Below are 15,228 nucleotides of genomic sequence, written 5' to 3'. Positions count from 1 at the left end.
ATGACCACCTTCGCACTACCAACTCCGACGACCAATTGGCTCCGACAATAAACTCTGATGACCAACTCCGACAACCACCTTCGTAGGCTCTGAAAACCACCTCCGACTACAAACTTTGATGAAAATCACATTCGATGATCATCTTTGAGCGAGCAACTCTGATGACCAACTTAAGGCCTCAACAACCACATTCGACGACAAACTTCGACAACCAACTCTAATACCACCTTCATGTGATTAACTTCAGGCTTCGACAGTCACATCCGACTACAACCTCCAGCGAAAATCATTTTCATTGATGAACTTCAACGACCACTTTCATTCGACCAACACCGGGATTCGAAAACCACCTCCGATGACAAACTTTGACAATCAACTCCATTACGCCTTCTTGTGACCAACTTCAAGCTCCGACAACCACCTCCAACAAAAATCATCTTCGATAATCAACTTCGACAACCACTTTCGACTACTATAAGACTGATGAATGTTAAAGTATGTTGTAGGGTTGATTATATAAAAATTATTATCTTATCTACGTTAAATACAATATTTATACGTAATAAATTCACATATCATATGAGTGTTGGGAATGTTTAGACGAAAAGTATGTACGTAGTTGAAAAGTATGTAACATATAACAGAAAAAACCATAAAATAATTTTTTTTCTTGGAACATTTTCCCTTGACAATTAGTGAAAAATAGAGATATGTTCTCTGATGATCTTCTAAATTCAGAGAAAATGAGAGTGAAACTGTTGAATAAATGTGGTGACAATCCATTGGCTGTTAGATGATGGTGGAGATTTAATTAAAAAAATTTATAACATAGTAAAAGTATAGAGCAACAATAGGAACAAGAAGAAGATGTTAATGATGATAATGAAATCCATAGAGAAAAATTAGCTAGAATCAAAAGTTTTGATTTCACTTTAGTTTCTCATTTTATTGAACCATATTTCTACGAGAAATGTAGTGGGCTAATTGTTGTTCATTGAAAAAAAAAAGAAAGAAAGAAAGGAAGAAAGAAAGAAAGAAAGAAAGAAAGATTTTAAAAATTAAAAGAAAAAAATTGCAATTCGTATAAACAAAGATGGATAGAATTATTGAATAAAAAAGTTTCCAAACAAAAATAGTAATCATAAAAACATATTATTTAGAGTTCAAAAAACTGTCTAGATACCTAAACATATAAATTCAATTCTGTACCTAAAGACAGACATATAAACTCAGACAAAATAATTTCGCACCCAAAATACAGAAATATATAAACTCAACCGACGTATGAACTTCAGACATCATATCTCAACTTAATATCCAAAAATAGTCCTAAAAGATCGTTAAAATGTGCTGACTCAACGAAGTCAAATGTTCCGTGCACTCCTTTTTTCCATATTATGATTTTAAAAAAAGGCCGAAAATTCAGTCAAATTGTCGGAAGGATGCTCTTCCAAAATGGAAAAAAAAATGTCAGAAGGATTAAATTAAATAATATTTATTCCAAAGATGAAGAGCATGGTGGGTGGCATTAATATTATATTATATGTTTGAAACCACTAATATTATATTATATATTTTGGTTTTTAGTTTGTTTTGAATTTAGCCATTTTAACTTTTAAAATATTACACTTTTACATTTAAGAATTGAGTTCTACATCAATTAAATTTTAAGATTTATCCTTTTAATTTTAGATTTACGCTACATACTTACTTTTTAGATTAAGCAAGAATGTCTATTAGTTAATTTAAAATAATTATAATTAAATTTATCATTTTCATTGAAATTAAAATTACATTTTTATCTCACAATTATTTTAAATCAATCAATAGACATTAACATCAAATATTGAAAATGAATATTTATCGATAAATCAATGTTAAAAATGAAAATCTTGAAATTAATAGATTAAATTGAAATAAAATTTAAAATTTAAAGATAAAATTATAATACTTTTTAAATTTAGAGAGTGAATTAAAAATAGAAAAAATAGAAATTAAATCTAAAATCAATTAAAAAAAAAGAGAATTTTTAAAATAGAAAAATATTGGAAATTCTCTCTACAAAATAGTAATATTTAATATTTTTTTATCACTTCTATCCACCTTAAAAAAAAAAAAAAAAAACTCTTATATTGCATTTAATTATAAAAAATAAAAAAAAAAAAGGAAAACAAACAAACAAGCGGACAATTATCTTTTTATTCTGTTGGAAAATGTAAACCCTTACCATTTACTTTTGGTCGATGGCGTAAATTCGGACCCGATTCCCTCTCTACAGCTGTCTCAAAAGTCGTCATCATCTCTCTCAATTCTCTTTCCTCTGCTCCTTCACTGTCCTGTTTTTCAGACCCATTTTTGAAATTCATCGACGATTTCGATTTCTGTTTCTTTGTTTTTGGGTTCTCTTCTTGCAATCGACGCCTCCCCTGTTGTGTTCTTCTTCTTCCTCCTTCCATTTCCTCCACTTGATTCGTAATGTGTGTTTGTTCTGAGGGCTTTTAATTCGATTTCTTCAACACCCATTTCGGAGCTATGAAGAATTTCTGACTTGGGATTTCTTTGTTGTGTAGTTTGATTACATTCTGTAAGTCTTTTTGTACACTTTTTCCTTTTCCTGTTTCCTTCTGGGTTTTGATCACTGTTCTTCGGGGTGGTTTTAATTTTCTCGACCCATGTTGTATACATTGATGATTCATTCAGATCTCTGGTTATAGTTTGGTTTTCTGCAATCTACGCTCTCGTTCTGTTTCTTCGTTCTGTTGATTTCAGTCACCTGATTCGTAATGTGCACGAGTTTTGGGGTTTGATTCAATCTGCTTGTTGCTTTGAAAGGAAGAAGAATCTGACACTTTTGAGTTTCTTTGTTATTTGGTTGCTTTATAAGCGTGTTTTTAGCTGATGGACAAGGAAAAGCCCCAATGCCATGGGGGAGGATTTATGCACCAATCAAGTCGTTACACGGGGTTTTCATCTGCTGAAACTAGTTTCAATGGAAAATCTGAAGCAACCTCGTCTTCAATGTCATTCCCTCCATTGGCTCCGAGTACTAATTCTGATTGGGGTCAATCTGGCCGTGGAATGTCTACCGATTCCACTCGGTTTAGCAATGATATTAGTCGGATGCCTGAAAATCCTCGGCGAAATGTTGGTCATAGGCGTGCCCATTCAGAGATCCTGACCCTCCCAGATGATATTTGTTTCGATAGTGATCTTGGCATCATTGGTGGGGCTGATGGGCCTTCTCTTTCTGATGATACTGAGGAAGATTTGTTGTCAATGTACCTTGACATGGATAAATTCAATTCCTCGACTGCTACTTCTGCAACTCAAGTGGGTGATTCATCCTCCCCTCTTGTAGAAGCTGCAGCAACTTCTACAGATGATATTGCTGTTGGTTTGAAGGAGAGGCCGAGAGTTAGACATCAGCATAGCCAGTCCATGGACGGCTTGACAAACATTAAACCTGAGATGCTTGTCTCTGGGTCTGAAGAAGCCTCTGCAGCTGATACCAAGAAAGCCATGTCAGCTGCAAAGCTTGCTGAGCTTGCGTTGATTGACCCTAAACGTGCAAAAAGGTATATTTCCTTCAGAACTCCTTTCGTTTTTGTTTGAAGGTGTGAAGAAACCGATTGTTTACTTTTCTTGGCGTATTCTTGTATGATGTATCCAGAATAGATTCTGCATGCTGCTATGTTTGCCCATTTTCTAGTCAGAATCATCTTTGTTCTTCATTTTAGGTATGTAATGCAACTTAGTTCCATATTTTAACTTAATTGTGAGGACTATATGATGGTGTGCAATTGTTTCTTGTCAATGTTGGAGAACATGTTAGTTTAGCTTAAAAACTACTATTATTAGTTTCATGGTTTCTTCATTGTGGTGATTACTTGCCTTCGTTTGTGTGTGTGTATGTTTACGATGTTTGAATCAAAATGTGATAGACTCCAGGGGGGCTTCCTCTTATCGGTACAGTATTGTTTTTTATTAAATGAAAGTTCGCTTGTATTAGGATGATTAGGTATTATTTTTTTTTGGGCATTGTATAGTCTTTGTACGGTATTATGCATATCCTGGTAATTTCACTATTAATGGAATTAACTTTGTCTATTATCACGATCTAGAAAATATCAAGATATTGATGATTTTCTGCTTGAAAAAAAAACGGAACACAATCTTGTGTCAAGCAGTGACTTTAGCTTAGAAAATCTGACTATATTTGATCATAGATCATGTTTCTATGCATGCTCTGTTATCTTAAGGTCCTGGAGCTTGATTTTCTGTATGATGTTTTCCTCTCCATGCTAAAGCGAGTTTCTTCCTATCTTTTCATGTTTGAGACTGAAAAGAGGTTCATATTTGTTTTCCATGTCTTTTAGTTTTGTTTGTAATTTTTTCTGTTGTCCTATGTATAGGATATGGGCAAACAGACAGTCAGCTGCACGGTCAAAGGAAAGAAAGATGCGGTACATTGCTGAGCTTGAACGGAAAGTTCAAACATTGCAAACAGAGGCAACTTCTTTGTCTACTCAGTTAACCCTATTACAGGTTGAATGGCATATTATTGTTGTGCTCATAGTTTCATGTCTTTGTGTGCAAATTTTTTGATTCTTCTTTTATGTTTTTTATACTTATTTCTATCAAAAAATTCATTTAGAGTCCCACGGTCTATTTTATCCTCATTTCACTTGTGGAATGATATCATTTTTTATTGTCTTCTTACGACCAGAGAGATGCAAATGGTATCACTGCTGAGAACAGTGAACTAAAGCTGCGGTTGCAGACAATGGAACAGCAAGTTCACCTGCAAGACGGTAAGGGCCTCCTTCTCTGTGATTGTATTTTTTTAGGCGATTGCCGCATATATATTTGCCTTCTTTTAATTTTGTATCTGATCTCTCTACTTTGTAATTATTGTTGCAAATGCATATGTTTGAAGAAATGTTTTAGACATTTTGCAGACGTCCAAAGTTGCTTTCTAGTCTCAAACTCTTCATACTGCTCCATAAGAGCTTTTGCAGTATCAGGTCCATCAGGGCTTGGTAATGGAATGGTTCAGTTGGACATGCATTAGAGTTAAATACAAAGAAAAGTTGATCAAATGATGCATTATTACGTAGATCTTTCATGATTGCAAGATACGGTGTCTTGTTGAGAGAAGAAAATAAATGAGGTGGTCTGGAGGCATGCTTGGGTTACATGTATCACCTTAAGAATGTGTCTAGCAGTGAGATGATGCAATTAGCGAATGTGGACATAGTTGTAGGGAATTGATTGATAGACTTCCGGAGAAGGAAGGCCTCTTTAAGCATGAAGGTGCCAACTTCTTATTTGGTGAATGGCAAAGTGGGAGGATGAGATTCAATTGGTCTTATAATTTTTCTTGGGGTTCACTTGGGGAGGTTATTAGATAGGAGTGGTAAATGGTGCTTCTAATTTAATATTTAAATAGTTAATGAATAGGAGTTGTCCTGCGTGTAGCTTCCAATTAACTCGACATAGAGATTTCACTTTTCAGTGAGATGATTGAGAAGTTTTTTATTCATCTTGCTCTTTTGGGAGAAGGAAAGGTTCTTGTGGCAAGTTGAGATGTGTGATTTGGGGAGATGAACAATAGAATCTTTAGAGGAGTGGGAAGGGATATAGTGATGGTTGGTCCCTTGCTAGGTTTTTCTCTCAATAGACATTAGTGACGAAGTCTTCTTGTAATTATTTATTAGGTCTTGATTGAAGTGAGGAACATTAGGATAGGGTTTCAATCAAAACATATTTTCACAATAGATAATTATAAGTTACAAAGAGGATGGTTCCTTATAAAACAACAATGAGAAACTAAAAAATAAACTGCTATAAGGAAAGAATAAAGGAGGCCTAACCAGGCCTAACCATAATGAGAAAACAAACTATAAACAGAGCAATCAAAATAAATAGAATGAATAAATATTCTTAAATATTCTTGTTGTATTTCCTATATCCTCCCTCCAGTTGGAGATGGTGTAAGCATGGAATCAAAACCATGCTTCGAGATGAAGCTTGGACAAGCTCAATTGTAAATAGGTCTGCAAGTCGCTGTGAGAAAGTGGCAAAGGGTAGAGATAAACCCTTCTTTGAGCTTGTTTCTTACTATATGGCAATCAATATCAAGATATTTTATTCTTTCATGAAGGACAGGGTTGGAGGCTATGTGAATTGCAGTCTTGTCACAAAAGAGCTGTATTGGAAGAGAGTAGTTCAAGTGTAAGTTTTGAAGGATGGAAGTTATCCACTGCAGTTCTAATACAGTAGTGTAATGCTTTGGTATTCTGCTTTTGCAAATGACTTAGAAATAGTTGCTTTTTTTTTTTTCCCCCCAAAAAATTAATGAGCTTCCAAGTAGAACACAATACCTTATTAAGGACTTTCTTGAATTTGGACGAGTAGCCAGTTAGCATCACAGAAGCTTTGATATTTGTGTTAGAATCTGTAGGATAGAAGAGGCCTTCGTTGCTGCATGCTTTTAGGTTTTTTAACAAATGAATGGTTGCATTCCAATGTGAAAGGTAAGGATTGTCCATAAACTAAGTTGCTGCACACTGTGGCTAATATATGGCTTGGTCATGTTTAAATACAACAATTTCCCAATCAGTCTCCTATATTGTTCAGGTTTCTCAAGTTTCTAATGATCAAATTTAGTCCACGCAATCCAAAGGATAGAGGAGTGCTGACAACTTTAGCATCTTGTAAGTTCATGTCATGAAGCATATCTTTGACATATTTCTTTTGAGTTATAAATGTTCCTGAGAGAGATCTTGCTATTTTAAGGCCAAGAAAGTATTTGGTCAGTTCCAAATCTTTGACAGAAAAGGCCTAAATTAGGAACTTCTTGAACTTGTTAATTTCTTCAATTGAATTCCCAGTTATAAGGAGATCATCTACATACACCAGAAGGTAAAGCTGGATGCCATCAACATGTTTTGCGAAAAGGCAATTGTCATTGAGACTTCGAGAGAATCCATAGGATGTTAACACGAGTCAATTCATTGTTTCATTGTTGAGAGGCCTGCTTCAATCTAGAGAGGGATCTTTTGAGTTTGCAAACTTGATTGGGAGCAGCGTTGGTGTAGCCTGGGGTGACTTCATGTAAAGTTCTTCCTGAATGTGCCCATGTAGGAAGACATTGTTAATATCAAGCTGAAAGATGGACCACTGCTAAACAGTTGCAATAACAATTAAGATTCTCACAAGCTTCACAACTGAAGAAAAGATTTTTGTGTAGTCCTCTCCTCCTTTCTGGTTGTAGCCTTTAGCTACTAATCTAGCTTTGTACCTCTCAACTTCATCTACAACATTTCTTTTAATTTTAAAGACCCACTTAGAGCCTATAGCCTTTTTTACCTTTGGGCAGTGATGTTAACTCCAAGGTTTGGTTTTTTCCAAGGGCTTCAATCTTTTGATTCATTGCTACTATTCACTTGGGATCATTCTGAGCCTTGTGGAAGGATGCAGGTTAAGCATCAGTGTCAACTTTGGCCATAAAGACATGGTATGAGTGATTGAATTCATAATTGAGGGCAAGAAGTGATGTGTTTGGTCTGATTGGTGTTTGAGAGGAAAGAACAAAGTCATTAGTGAGATGGAAGTTGAGTTTGTCTTCTAGGGAATCTACTTGAGGGTGCAAGGTCAGTATATACATGATCAATTCCATAATTGTCAGAATCAACATTTACGTTAGAGACAATGTAAAACTGCTTTCAATCTAGGTGAGTCAAAGAATGGCTCATGATCAGTGTTAGAATGTTCAGATGCTAAGGTATCTATCATATTAACAGGCAAATAATTTGGAAAATTCTCTCTTTCATTATCCTTTAAAGAAAATGGAAAAACATTCTCATGAAACACGACATCTCTACTGGTCAACATGACTCTCTTGTCAAGCTCATACAGTTTATATCCCTTTTATCCGATTGGATATCCTAGAAAAACACACCTATGTGCCGTAGGGTTAAAGGATTGGTTGCATAGCTCAAGCACCCAAAAACTTTGAGGGAACCATAAGGAGGTGGTTTATTAAAAAGTTTTGTATAGGTAACTTTCCAGTTTAAGATTCTAGAGGGTATGAGGTTGATCAAATAAGTAGCTGTCAGGATGCATTCACCCCAAAATCAAATAGAAAGAGAGGCATGTGAGATCTCTTGCTAAGTCCAGTAGATGCTTGTGTTTTCTCTCTGCAATTTCATTTTGCTGTGGAGTATGTGGATTACTCCTTTGATGAGTTCCATTGTTTCTCAAGAGAGAATTCATTTCATGGTTCACGAACTCAATCCCATTATCACTTCTAAGCACTTTTATATGTGAAACTGAGTATTGATGAGAACAAAGAATTCTTTGAGAGTTTTGTGGACCCGAGTTTTTTCATGGAGCAAATAAGTTCATGTATACCCAATGAAGTCATCAACAATTGTGATTTGACTTTGTAAGGACCCCATAAATCAATGTGTATCAGGTCAAAAGGTTTATCAATTTTTATAATTATTTTTGGGAAAGTTAATCTACACTGTGTGGACATAGGACAAACAATACAAACATAATTCTTAGGAGTCTGAATGTTTAATTCCTTAGTATGAGCAAGATGACTAAAAGAACAATGTGCCATTCGAGCATGTCATAACAAAGCATCACTCTCATTACATTCAAAGTTTCTAACATTTCCAGAAAACAGAGTTTGAAACTGTCTATCCATAATCATGTTATTCCCAGAAAGTTCCTGTATTTTTTCCTCAGTAACTTCAAAACTGTTTCCATCAATCTTGTATAAGCCCTAATTAAGTCTCCCAATGGCTATGAACCTATTCTTTTGGTCTTGAAATAGACATACAGAGGGTAAAAGATTACTCTCATGTTACTATCCTTAGTCATCTTACTAACAAATAGCAAGTTAGACCTAAACTTAGGTATGGATAACACTTTCTTCAAACCAAGGTTATCATGCAATTGTACTGATCCTGTGCCGTAACATAGACAGAGGCATTGTTGGGTAGGTAGGACTTGGTTTTTCAAGATTTTGAGGTTTTATCAGGGTTTCAAAGCAGGGAGTCATATGATTGCTTGCTCCAGTATCAACAATCCATTCATTATCAGGGAAAGAATTAGTACCTGAAAAATTTGCAAATGCAGTGTGAGCAAAGTTGGTATATATGCTCCCTCATCAACTTTTGCATTTCTTGTTGCATAGTGTTCATCATCCTTCCAAGACTATCAAGGCTAAGATTGCTTTCTGAATCCTCATCAAATGGACTGTTTAGATTAGTCATCAGTAGCTGATGCTTGGCCTGCAAATTTATTGCTTTCCCTTACCCGCTATTACTTTGTTCCATGGCTTCATCTCAGGTTAGGATTATCCTTTGGTCCTTTGTACCAGTCAGGATATCCAATGATCTTAAAGCAACATCTTTCAAATGTACAGTATCTTTGCAAAAAGTACAAAACTTACTTGGATCTCCCTTTGCTTTCCACCATCTTTGTTGTTTCTCTTGTCAGCAGTCACACGAACATTCAAGGCAGCATCATTATAGCTTTGACTTTGAGTCCCCAAGTAAACTCCTTTTTGTTTTTCATCAGAGAAGACCATGACATAGGCCTCGTTGATTGTTGGCAACGGATCCATAGAAAGAATCTATCCCCTGATTCTGTCAAAAGAATTATTCAATCCCATTAAGACTTTGTTCGAGTTTTTCATAGCAGCAAATTCCTTTGCTATACCACAAGTACATTTACTACAAGAACAGTAAGTTAATAGGTGCTATGGCTGTCAATTTATCCCAAAGTCTCTTGATTCTTTATGTAATAAGTGACCACAGTTTGATCACCTCGTTGGAACTTGACAGAACCTTTATCCTCATCATCTCTCTCCTCAAGCTCTTTCCATATAATTCATTTGAGCTGTTGGTGTAGAGAAAGCTGTCTGATATGTCCTTTAAAATGGATCTTAAGATCCAGGCCATGACCATGCAATCTTGCTTTTGCCATGAATCAAAATCTGCAGCATCTTCATTGGGTTTTTCCTTTTTATCATTGACAAAACCAAGTTTGTCCCTGGCTCTCAAAGCAATTTTCATTGCTCTCTTTTATGGTAAGAAGTTATTTCCATTGAACACGTTATTGACAATGGATATGTTGGTTTGTGTTTGGTGTATTTCTTCAATTTTTGTGGTTTCATCAGGTTAAAGAGGGTTTAGAGAGAACTGAGGAGACGCATTGTTTTTAAATATTAACAAATGTCTTTAAGAGGTTAAAGGGTGGCTTTGAGTCTTTTCCTTTCCTTAAGCTTTAGACAGTGGCATAGTCTATCAATTTTATTTTTCTTCAATATTGTGATTTTGATTTTTATCCATCCATAGAAATCATAAGAATGCATATGTTTTTTTTATAAGAAACATTTCATTGATAAATGAAAAATCCAAAGAGTACAGTATGGAAAGAACAACCATAAGCAAAAGATGCCCAAATGAGAGGAAATACAACCGATAAAGATACAAGCAAAAGAGAATATCAGAAGATGTACGACCAAATTGTATGGAAAGATACAACAAAAACAGGGGGCCCCTTAACAATGCAGCAAAGATTCACATAAAGGAGCACTGTATAAGAAAGAAAGCCCAAAAACCAGGATCCAAAGAATGCATATGTATAATTAGATATGCAAAACTTCACCTTTTTAGGGTATTTACCAGCCCAGATGATTGGTATAAATGTTTCCAGCTCACATCATTCTTGGAGGCCAAAAAGTTAGGGAGCGATTTTGCTGTAAAAATCCCATTTTCTCCAATACATCAGACCGGGCAGTGAGGAAGGTAGAATTAAGGGCATGTGTGAGGGTGGCCCATTCAGCGATTTCTTCATCCTTCAGATTTCTCCTAGGAAAGAAAATACAGCCATCTACTATATAGGGGTCCCACATATCAGCTGTAGATCCATTTGCCATTTGAGAAATTGCAAATGCGTTAGGGGTAGCTGTCCTTTAAACCAAGAGTCAGACTGAAAACTAGTAAAGATGCCTTCCCAACCTTGCAAGAGATGTTGGTGCAGATGAGGTGCTTTGCAGCTTGTATATATACATACCTCCAAGGACCTTTGGAGTTGCTTAAGATGTGATGCCCGGCTTAAGATCAAAGTGGGAGGAGCCAAATATTGTCACAATGACATCCTTCCTCCATATGAAATCTCCAGATCCATTTAACCAATAGAGAGTTAATTTTCTGCTTGATATCTTTAATCCCCAAGCCTCCCTCGTCAATCGGAAGCTTAACTTTGTCACATCTAAGATTGTTGGGTCCTCCCTTTTCTTTAGTACCCTTCCACAAAATTCCGAAAGAGTCTTTCAATAGATGTAGCGCAACTGACAGGAATGGGAAAGAGTGATGAATGATAAATGGAGAGATTAGTTCAAGTAGCTTGTATGAGGGACAACCAGCTGGCCACATAGTGTCCCCATGAGTGTTGGCCTTTTCTGGACGTTTTCAATAATGGGGGCCCAAAAAGCCGAGGATTCCAATAATGAGTGTAATTTGATATGCATTCAATAGTCAATCTTGAGTATTGATTTGATTGGACTCAATTTCGTGCATTGATTGTGGGTGCTTGACATTCATTGAGGTGGGTTTGGAGAGAGATTTTACATGCATTGCTTTTCACTGGTTGGAGGGTGAATCTAACATATGCTAAGGCGTGGAAATTTTAACCCTTATTCAATTATACTATTGCGTTAAATGAAATAAAGAACTTAGGGGGCCATTTGGCCTACCAACTTATTAACTTGCTATAAACAACCCAACTTCAATTGTAAACACCACTGAACTTGCATATTTATCGAATAACTCCATCTTCCCATTTTTTATACTTTTCACATTTACCAAGGAACTCCATCTTCCTCTTTATCTCATTGACCCAGTAACTCCATTTTACTTTCTTAATCTACTTTTCATAATTATTGAGGAACTCAATTGGACAACTTCACATCCCAAACACAAACTTACTAACTCCAACATATCAACCCTAGACTTATTAACTCCAGTCAAGGGCCTAAATGCCTCTTATGGTAAAAGTTGATAAAAGTTGAATTTTGACTCTTATATTTAAGTATGTCTATAATTGAAGCACCTTACCAGAAGGTATCTCTTGTGGGGTCATCTTTAGCAGTTTTTCTCTTTTGACAGCTTTAAATGAAGCACTGAAAGAAGAAATTCAGCATTTGAAAGTCCTGACTGGCCAAGCAATGCCAAACGGTAGATCAATTACAAACTTTGCTTCCTTTGGAGCCAGCCAACAATTCTATCCTCCAAACAATCAAGCAGTGCATACTTTGTTAACTGCACAGCAGTTTCAGCAACTTCAAATACAATCCCAACAGCAACAGCAACAGCAACAGCAACAGCATTTTCAGTACCAGCAGCTGCATCAGCTTCAGCAACAACAGGCTGGAGACATCAGAATGAAAGGATCCATATCTCCTCAAAGCTCAAAAGACTCTGCATCGGACACGAAGCCACCTAGCACTGGTTGAAAGATCTTCATGACCAAGTACGTCGAGAATAGATTATTTTGTAAAGAAATGATATGGCTCATTGTCCGAGAACATTATTGTTAGAAGTCAATTTTAGTTTCATTCAATACTTAGATAGCACATTACCCTTCCTGTAGGCATGCATACATTTTGCTTTCCAAACGCACGGTCGTTCCCTCAAGCCATGCTCATTTGTCTTTTTGAAGTTCATTATCTGTAGACAACAAAGTGGTAGATGATTTGTTATTAGTTTGTGGATATTACAGTTGCTGATGTTATTCCTATTTTGTCATTACTTATTTGAAAGCACGGATATGGATATGAGATATGAATATGATGACATGTTTTCTTTTATATCTAGGACAGACAAAATATGCTAATTATAGTATGACAACCATTAGAAATTTGAAATTTGAAGTCAACAAGCTTATGTTTAACAAGTGTTGAATATGTGTGTAACGGTAACTATGTATCGAAGTGTTCGGTATGTGTTGGAAATGGGCAAGTGAAATTAAATTGTTTATGAGGATTTCTTTTTATTTAGCTCTTGCTTCTTCCCTTCTCACATGAGAAGAATGAAACTGATTCTTTGCTGTTTGCCTTTTTTCGTGGTCCTCAATTTCTTGGATTTGGCCTTCAAGCGAATTGTGGCTTTAGAGAGGAAATCAATCACCTGATTGAGAATCGATCATGATCATGGAAAATGGCATTTAAGTTTGTGAAATTGCAAGTTAGATCCTTCAGACTTAAAAGCTAAAATATGCATTTAATGTTAAAAGTTCAGAACTGTGTGATAACCCCCATTAGTGTTCCTTTTTTTTTTTTTTTTTTTTTTTTTTTTTTTGTTATTAAAAAACATGAAATACTAATGAACTTTGATGTTTGTTTCCAGTATGCCCCCTAGATTTTGAAATGTTTTATATTTACCTTTAAACTTTAAAATTTGTTTAAAAACATACACTTAAAAAGTTATTTCTTAAAATAAGATGAAAATTATCACGATGGCTAATGTGTAAAAATGGAAAAATATCATTTTTTTAGTACAATTGGGGTTAGGGGAATTCGAATTACAAATCTCGTGGTTACCAATACATTTGCATGTCAATGTAGCTATGCTCAATTTAATTTTATATATACACATATATATTAAATACTTCTAAAATTTCGGTGTATTATTTGATAAACAAATATCAAAGTCCAAAGCTTAAAAAAGAAGTTTTCAAAGTTTGCAAGTGTAATTAAAACAAACACTTGTCTAGATGTATTTTAATTGGTTAAGATTAAGATACCACATCAACAATTTTATTTTAATCTCTTTACTTTCAATGTAATTTTAGTCATTGTATTTTTAATAATAAATTTTAAATTTAATCATTTCAAAGTTGATTTTATTGAAATTGGTTAAACAATATTAATTACGGTCATAAATAAAAAGAAATTATGGATATATTAATTAACGCAGAAAATACTAATAAGACTTCCTTCTTTTTCCTTTTTTAAAAATTCATCAACAAACTAAATATAAGGACTACATTTAAGTTTTATTGGTAGTATATAAACTAAAAATGGAATAGAATCCAAATTACATAGATTAAAGTAGTATTTGTACCTTAAATTATAATTGACACTAAGGCCATGTTTACCCACCAACCTTGTGAATAAGGGATGTACCACATGATTGTTTTTGTTTACCACGCTTCACCATGGAATAAATTGTGGTTTCACTTCCAAATTTATAACCATCCCATTACTTCAAAAGAGTCCTCAATAATGAGATCCATATTCATATCCATAATTAAAAAGGTAATTGGAAAATATATTGCTGGTTGTACATTGTCACCGGTGAGCCTATTTTTCTCTCTCTACCTGGTTCACTCTCTCTTCCTCTAACTCTTAGATTCTACAGCCTAATCCTCATTGCCGCTATCTTCTTACCGCCAGCGCTAGAATTCGTCGGATTTTTTACCGTTAGGGGTAAGATTTTGGGTATTTTAGGTCAAATTTATTTGGTTCTTGAACACCCATTAAGTTTTGATTTTAAAATTGATTTACACATGAAGTTGGATGCTAGATTTAAGTTTTATTGCTTTTAGATAGTTGTGATAGACAATCTCACAAATAGACGCTGATAGAAGTCTATGAAAGATATCAATGATATAGACTGACAAAAGTCTATCATCGATATAGATTGATAGAAGTTTATCAGTAATAAAAATTGATAGAAGTCTATCATTGATACTATCAGAAACTGATACAAATCTATCACTGATAGACGCTGATAGAAATCTATCAATATCTATCAATGATAGAAACTGATAAAAATCTATCATTGGTAGAGGTTGATAGAAGTCTATCAATGTCTATCAGTGATAGGAACGAATATAAATTTATCATTGATACTATAGTGATAGAAATTGATACAAGTGTATCAGCTGATAAAAATATATCAATGCCTATTACTTTTTTTTTTTTTTTTGCTATTTTTTAGATAGTTAGACATTTTTTTTCCTCTTGAAATTTTTCCTTCAATTTAAGTATTAAATTGTTTAAACAAATATTAAATAAAAATAAAATTAATGGCATATAACGCGTTCCCTAGTTATTGTATTTTAATTCATTGAAATTTTAAAAATATATATCAAATGAACATTCTAGTAAAAGATGTTTCATAACGATTGAACACATAAAACCCA

At 34.6% G+C, this 15,228-nt stretch overlaps 1 protein-coding gene across 2 annotated transcripts; it reads left to right on the top strand.

Annotated features, from left to right (window-relative positions):
• Window positions 1–2,229: 2,229 nt before the first annotated feature.
• Window positions 2,230–12,875, top strand: LOC120067197 (probable transcription factor PosF21). 2 transcript variants are annotated; one of them, XM_039018688.1, is made up of 5 exons: window positions 2,230–2,584; window positions 2,885–3,575; window positions 4,413–4,545; window positions 4,727–4,811; window positions 12,189–12,875. In XM_039018688.1, exons 2-5 carry the CDS (start codon window positions 2,899–2,901, stop codon window positions 12,533–12,535), a joined length of 1,242 nt encoding a protein of 413 aa, XP_038874616.1. In that variant the 5' UTR covers window positions 2,230–2,584; window positions 2,885–2,898; the 3' UTR covers window positions 12,536–12,875. The 2 variants fall into 2 exon arrangements, with proteins under 2 accessions (XP_038874616.1, XP_038874628.1); XM_039018700.1 differs by having other exon boundaries at window positions 2,230–3,575.
• The last annotated feature ends 2,353 nt before the right edge of the window (window positions 12,876–15,228 follow it).

This window comes from Benincasa hispida, chromosome 1, assembly GCF_009727055.1.
Source record: "Benincasa hispida cultivar B227 chromosome 1, ASM972705v1, whole genome shotgun sequence".
Taxonomy (NCBI): Eukaryota; Viridiplantae; Streptophyta; class Magnoliopsida; order Cucurbitales; family Cucurbitaceae; genus Benincasa; species Benincasa hispida.
Note: the sequence above shows the minus strand (reverse complement) of the source record. Positions and strands in the feature narration are given on the sequence as shown.

Coding starts and splice junctions, on each gene's coding strand:
- LOC120067197 (XM_039018688.1), top strand. CDS start 2,899: ATGGACAAGGAAAAGCCCCAATGCCATGGGGGAGGATTTATGCACCAA. Junction 3,576..4,412: donor GACCCTAAACGTGCAAAAAG/GTATATTTCCTT, acceptor TCCTATGTATAG/GATATGGGCAAACAGACAGT. Junction 4,546..4,726: donor CTCAGTTAACCCTATTACAG/GTTGAATGGCAT, acceptor TCTTACGACCAG/AGAGATGCAAATGGTATCAC.